The 7412-nt window shown below is 40.5% G+C and overlaps 1 protein-coding gene across 1 annotated transcript; it reads right to left on the minus strand.

Moving 5' to 3' along the window:
* Positions 1 to 5366: 5366 nt before the first annotated feature.
* TPBG (trophoblast glycoprotein) lies at positions 5367 to 7200 on the minus strand. The gene has a single exon (XM_041412428.1). It carries the CDS (start codon positions 7198 to 7200, stop codon positions 6079 to 6081), a length of 1122 nt encoding a protein of 373 aa, XP_041268362.1. The 3' UTR covers positions 5367 to 6078.
* Positions 7201 to 7412: the final 212 nt, after the last annotated feature.

Genomic DNA, 7412 nt, shown 5'->3' on the forward strand with positions numbered 1-7412 from the left:
CTGAAGCAGACTGTGGCCAGATACTATGACAGTTCAGTTCTGTGACAAAACTTAGGACAGATCAATCTACCATGTGTAAAGCCAAACATCCTTCTGTGTTAGCTGTTCTAAGAACAAGCAAAAAATAATAGCAAACAATTTAGACACAAAACTAAGTTATCAGCTATTGCTCCTGGGACAACCCCAAAAATTGTTCCTACCTAATAAAATTTTGGACATCTGTATTAGCTAAATATGACAAGATAAACCACCATTCTTCCCTTTGATTTCCATGAGGTTACATTATAAACAATTTCATTAAAAGAAGTTGCAGGAATAAAAGTTTGTCAACTGAATGCCTTTTTGTACCCCTCTGGTTTTCACCTGTTTTCTCTGTTACAGCAGCATTTTTCCTTAATAGTTCCATCAGTAATAACAGTGCCTTTATATTTCACTATGTAAATATGTATTTGAAGACTTTAAAAGACAGTCTGAACTGGTAATGAAGAAGATGAAAATATATTCCTGTTAAATTTATAATTGGCACCTAACTTGAAAATCAATACCCCATATATTCTAACCAAAAAAAAGCAATCAAATTACATCTGTAATAAAAAGAGCAATTGAAGCACAATCTCTTATATTCACTGGCCAAATTTCTTTCTAAGTAAATCAGTCAGGCCAATTATATGGAGCTTGCTTTTTCATTATTCTATCATGCAAATTCATAGCCCAAGCATCAATTTGGGCTAAAAGGAATACAACTACACTTTACTTAGTAAAGACCTCAATATCTGTAAGGATTTATAGTAATAAAATAAACAGAGTGAACACATAACATATAAATGTATAATCTGGTAAATATTTTATTGGGGTTTGCCTCAAGAATATTTTTTTAATTAGGAAACCAAACTTCAATCAGAAAAAGTTACAGCTGTTTCTTGCTCATCTAACATTTCTATAACAGTGAAACATTCTAGAACACAAGATTTCTAGCATTTTCATCACTGTATGTACTGAAATATTGCTAATTTATTCAGATGCTTTCATGCATAATTACTAGAAACACAGATCTGTTTTTCTGCTAGTCTACCATCAGATAGGAAAAGCTATCTAGTGAATACTTCGAAAAATGTAAGTAATTGCAAATATTAAATTATTAACCATACCACAGATATGCTGTCTAAAGTACTGGTTTAATTTCCTTAATAATTTGCTTTTTCTATTTAGGCTAACATTGGGAATGCAAAGACTGATTTCAAGCTTTGCCTACGCAACAGATGACTTCTGGCATAGCAAGGTTTTCCAAGGATGTGACAACACATAAATTGTAACACAGTTGAGAAAGTGAAAGTCCTTTTTGAGGACATACTTATACTGCAAACCTGTATTCTTCCTTCTAAAGGCTTGGTAGTTTTTTTTTTTTCAATGTGGGAGAGAAGTGCTGTTAGGTTTATTGTGTTGGTATAAAGCATCGCTTTTCTGCTAGTGCTGTATTGACTTGGGAAGCTAACAGAGTACACTTCTCCATCACCAAAGGACCCTCAGCTCCCACGTGGTTTCTCTCTTTTCTGAGTGAAGTACCTGATAAATGCTGCACTCTCCAAATGTTCTGCTTTCTATCTCCCCTGTTTTTTTAATTGGGCTTTTATTGTTTGATTTTAAGTCAAGGTCTTTTCCCCTTGTAAGCAGCATATTTGGAAAAAAAAAAAAAAGGATTATTAAGTTATGAGCCCGATCTAGTCATTATTAAATCAGCAGGCACTGAACTAAATTCAATATTCTATTATATTCCACAAGAAACTCACAGTGGAAACACCTGCACTGCAAATATTGTAAGATGGGATGCCACATGTTAATAAATGTTTCTATTTATAGCAACAGGAGGAAATTTGAGCTGAACCTATAAAAATGACCAGAACATAATGGACAGATTCAATCAGGAACTGTTCCTATCCACAGCATTGTGACTTCCAGTGCTGACCCATTACGAAGAGATAGTTATTTCCTTTACATAGATAACTGTTTCCTTTACAAGCTTCTCCCTTCCACTTTCTCTCATAGAATATAAATGTCATTTGGAAGCTTGAAACCAAAACATTTTTCTTACCAAATGCTATTTTCCTTCATCATATGCTGAGAATGAATGGCTCTTCTTGAACATTCAGCTGCTAAAGAGAAAGAAAAAGTGCATATCAAATTTTCATTCTGTCCACTTTGACAAAGGCTCTTTTCCACATTAAGGCTTAAAGAAAAATAAAGATGCTAAACCTCAAAATATTGGTGCAGTCAGACTGATTTCTCTACCTGTGCAGATTCATGTTACTCTTTTTAATGGATTTCTTGAGAAAATGAGGCAAAAAAGAAATTATGCAGATGCAGAAAGACTGGAGTATACCACAGGGAAAATGTTAGAAGAATAATGAGAGTTGGGATCCTAGTTCAGTCATATTTTGAATAATTTTCCATGCCTGTTTTCAGTGACATCTCAGTCAACAACAGAATGTGGGTCTGAACAGACTGCTCTGCTTGCTGCCGTGTCACTGGGGACTGTCACCAGTGCTTAAAAAGTAAATTACCCTGAATGAAAAGATTTAAAGCAGTTGTTGCAAAACTTCAAACCACTTTCTGGATGTCAGAATTACTGGTAATATTGTGGCTTGGCAAAATAAAAAATTACCTAATAAAATAAAAATGATCTAATTTAAAGCTACCTTGGTTAAAGAAGGATTTTTTATCTGGCAACATCACTTATCCAAAGTGTTTTAATAAAATATATTGAACTATGTCAATTCCTTGTGCTATTTTTCTAAGAAAATTATAAGATTGTTACAACTAAAACTAGCTTTAACAAAGCAGCTAAACCTTGGAAAAACAATCCTTTCTGCTTGTTAGCTGTGCAGCCTTTCATGAAGATTTACCCCCTACTTTAGTCTGGACGTTTTTCAGCGGCAATTATGTCACACAGAACTTAGGGGATTTATGTATACAAAACACATTTTAGAGACATTCAGAACTACATGTGTCTTATTGAAGAATGAATGAATAAGCTGCTCTGGAAATAGTTAATTGGAAGTAGTTAACTGGAATCTCAGGTGTCAAAGCAGAGTAGGACTATAAAATGTGTTTCAGAAGAACGTTGAAACTAATTATTTTTTAAGTGTTTTGTTTTTAACCACATTCTGAAGTAGTGTGGGAGCTACTTTTATGTGTCTCCTGAGTACCACTGTTAATTTTTTTGTAAAAGAAAAGCAAAACAAATTTCAAGCACTGTTTATGGAAGGGAATTTAAGATCAAATAATGCATTGTACAAAACACCAAAGCATTCACTGTTTGTCAAACACTGTAGGGGAACATCACCCAACACAACACTGACACATGCTAAATGTTACATTCTAATAAATATACATGTAAGCAAATTACAAAAATGATTTTAAAGTAGCCATCACCAGATCTCTAATAAATTTCTATTACATTGACTAAGATACAAAAATAATAGTAATAATATTCTTTAGAATAATATGTGTAGTAACAGTAACAACAGTTACACTTGCCCACTATACAAACACTCGCTCCATTGGTGAGAGACTGCAATTAAAGTCATTGCCTGTCCTTACACAGCCCTACAAATGCACGGCCATTACATTAACACATCACGGATAATTGCTTTTACTGTAGTTACTTTAAAGTATCTGTTAACAAAACTCATGAAATTGCCCAAGAAATGATTTGGTTTGCACATATTTTATCTATTATATTACAGGAGCATCTTAAGCAAGGATGATGCTCTACTCCTCTTGGCACTGTACAGGTTGATAATCTCCAGAATAACTGATATAACAAAGCACACTGCATAGCTACCGTAAATTCTAGCTTCTTACATAAACTATCTGATGTATACCAAGTATGAAGGGTTTGCATAGTGGCAACAGTAACAGTTCTTCACACGGGGGGGTTTTCACACTATCCTTAAAATATGGGCAGCTAATATTCAGATGGGCAGCCTGCTTTGTAAGGATTGACAAATTAATATGCCGTTAACCAGATATTGCTCATACATTTAAATTACAGTAGGAAAATATGCTATCACTTATTTCACATTAATTGCAAAATATACTGATTTACAAAACAATAGTTGTACTTAATATCCATTCTTTTTTTATTGTTAAGGGTAAATGCACATAAGTACATAAAAAAAAAATCACTGCTGTTAAATCCAATTTAAAGCAGTAGAAAATTAATGAAAAGCAAGGTGTGCTACTTGCTTTATCCGAAGTCGCAAGATGAAAGACACTTTTGAATAATACTGATGCCCAAAATAGATTATATTTCTTCTGGTACTTTAAGGACTATTTTATATTTGAGCTCTTACCAAAAGTATACATCTACGAGAAAACTGTCACTTTTGAAAGCAAAAGGAATTAGCCAGCAATTCGTAAAATTTGAGAGATGCTCAAGAGCTTCAAGTAACAGTGACCATGGAAAAAGCTCCACAGATAAACTGATATATATCAAGTCACATCACACTTTTACAGCTGGTGTATTTTTTTTTTCATTAAGAAACCATAAATATATTAGAAAAAGTGCACTAATTATTGGCAGCCTCTGCAAGGTTCTTGCTAACCTTTCTATATGTGGTCAGAGTTGCATCTTAAATTAGGCATTCTGAAGGGTTCTTTTGCATGCTTTACCTATTTACAAGAAAATGCATTCCCAAGCAAGTAGCAAGCAACATACCATACTGAAGTGCACCTGTTAAATGCATTAAGATAAATGTAAAGTTCCATCAAGTTATTGGATGTAGATTGCTACAGAACTTCACAAGTACCAAGACCTTAAAAAGGAAGCAGCAATCTAATAAATGCTGTAGTGATGCACAAGCCTAGAGCTTCCTGACCGCACGATTGAGCTGCATTTAATTTAGTTCAGGACACACAAGTATGGTTTTTTATAATAAGCCATCCCGTTCAGGTAAATATTTCTTTAGCTTACGAACTCCATGATTTAATTTGGTTGTTTTTTGTTTGGTTTTTTATTCTTTTTTTTTTTTGGTAGAGAAGACATTATGAAAATTCTATTTGCTTGTACCTTCCCAGGAAAGTGGACCCTAGCATCTGTCTTGACATTATGCAGGTGCTTTCAGAGAGCAGTCTGAGGGGTTTGTGCCAAGTGAAACTGCTCCTGTCATTTAATTCTCAGTGTAATTAAGCTCAGCGTAATTCTCCTAGCGTATATCACAAAATTGTCAAACATTTATGGTTCTAAGCTACACATTTGTAAAAACTTGTATTCATATTACTACTGCAGGGCAATTACTTCAGAGACTACAGCGCTATTCACATTCTTAGATGTCCATACTTTTCTCATTGAACAGCAAACACGACAGTTCTTGTAAGACTGTTTATTGAATTTAACAGTTCAGACTGAGTTTAGATGGAGTTTAGATGCAGTTTGTATAAAAAATTCTGCCAAGTCACGTAAACTGCAATCAAAAATAACTACAAAATAGTAAGAGACTTACTGAGATCATAAATTTCCTAACATGTAAAACTATACAGTATTTGTGCATGCTCGCTATTTGATTTCCTTCTGAAGAGCTGTTAAAAGGAGTTCGTTTGGTTTTTAAAATCTCAAGGTAGTCTATGAAATGTAATCATCGCATCTCAATTCAGATATACAAGATCAAAACTGGCACAGAGGAACATAACACTTTTTTTTTTCCCAAAAAGTTGAGGCAGCTTTTGTTGAATGGCGTCTGCATCAGTAAACGTTTTATAAACTCTGGTGGCTTTGGATCATCAGAGAGAATCCTTTTTTTCTTTTGACATCCTGAAAAAAAATTTCCCACAAGTGCAGACAGGTAAAGAGAGGAGGAAAATAAGTAGCAGCTTGTTTCCTACACACAGCTGAACGCCATGCTCAGCAGTCCAGTGTCTCAAAACAAAAAATTAACTTGACATAACAGGGAGGCATATCCCCCTCAAGTTACAAGCATGTCTGAGACTTTTCAGGGGAGATGGAAGCAAGCATGAGGGTAAAGCGTAAGTCTACTTTTCATGCATAGGTGCTTTGCACTGCCCTGCATCCAGGGCATTTTGTCAGACATCCGAGTTGGAGCTGAGGTTTGTTAACCTGGGGTCTGCATTGATCTCGTATCTGTAGTGGTAGCCCTCCATGTGATCCCTACAGGCATCTCTGATGTTGTGCATCCACTTTTTGATTCCTTTTCGGTTCAAGTACAAAACCAGGAGGAATATGGCCCCAATGAGAGCCAAGACTATCCCCAGGAAGACGTATGAAGTCTGTAGCTGGGAAGGCAGGTCTATGGGCACGGAGCAGTTCATGTCCGAGCCATTGATCTTCAGCAGGGCTTTGCCCAACATCTTGTCAGGGGAGGCACAGGTCAGGGCTTCTTTGCCCTCCACCTGGTCGCTCTCTTTAAGCCAGGCCACCAGGTCCTCGATGGCACAGTCACAGACCCAGGTGTTGTGGCGCAGGACGATGTGCCGGAGCGCGGGCAGGCTGCGGAACTGGGCCAGGGTGCTGTTCCACAGCACACCCAGGGAGTTGTCGCTGAGGTTGAGGCTCTGCAGCTGGCCCAGTCCCTGGAAAGAGACGTTTCGCAGGCCCACCAGGGAGTTGTTGCTGAGGTCCAGCTGCCGCAGGGCCGGCAGGGCAGTGAACATGCCGGCGGGCAGCAGCAGCAGCCCGTTGTCGGCCAGCTCCAGGCGGCTGAGGTTGCGCAGGGCCCCGGACTGCAGCAGGGCGGCCAGGCTGAGCAGGACGCCGTGGTCGCGCAGGGTCCCGCGGAGGGCCAGCTCCTCCAGCGGGCTGCCGCCCTCCCCGAAGGCCTGCGGGCTGAAGGAGACCAGCGCGTTGCCGCTGAGGTCCAGCTGCCGCAGGGCGGGCAGGGCGAGGGAGCCGGCCTCCACGGTCCGCAGGTGGTTGCCACTGAGGTTGAGGGAAGCGAGGTCGGGCAGGCGCTGGGCGGGGAAGGCGCCGGCCGGCAGGTCGGTCAGGGGGTTGCCGGTGATGAAGAGGCTGCGCACGTAGGGCGGCAGGTCGGGGGGCACCGCCGTCAGGTTCCTGTTCACGCACTTCACCGTCCTGGCCGGCTCCGAGCACTCGCAGAGGGCCGGGCAGCCGCCGGGCTGCGCCGAGCCGCAGCCCAGCAGGACGGGCAGCAGTAGCCCCAGGCAGAGCGCGCCGCGCCCCGGCATCGCGCCCGGCCCGGCCCCGCACGCAACTTTTCCCTCCGGGCGCCTCCGGCTCCGGGCGGCGCGGCGCGGCGGGGGCCGGCTCCGGGCAGCCCTTTCTTCGGGGGCAGGCGTTTCCCCTCGGGGGCTGGCTCCGCTCCGCTTCCCGCAGCGAGACCTGCGGCAGGGGAGGAAAGGGACACGGCAGCGGCGGGGCGGCGCGGCTCCTCTTGCCC

The sequence above is a fragment of the Onychostruthus taczanowskii genome, unplaced genomic scaffold (assembly GCF_017590055.1).
Source record: "Onychostruthus taczanowskii isolate IOZ18803 unplaced genomic scaffold, ASM1759005v1 scaffold39, whole genome shotgun sequence".
NCBI classification, from domain to species: domain Eukaryota; kingdom Metazoa; phylum Chordata; class Aves; order Passeriformes; family Passeridae; genus Onychostruthus; species Onychostruthus taczanowskii.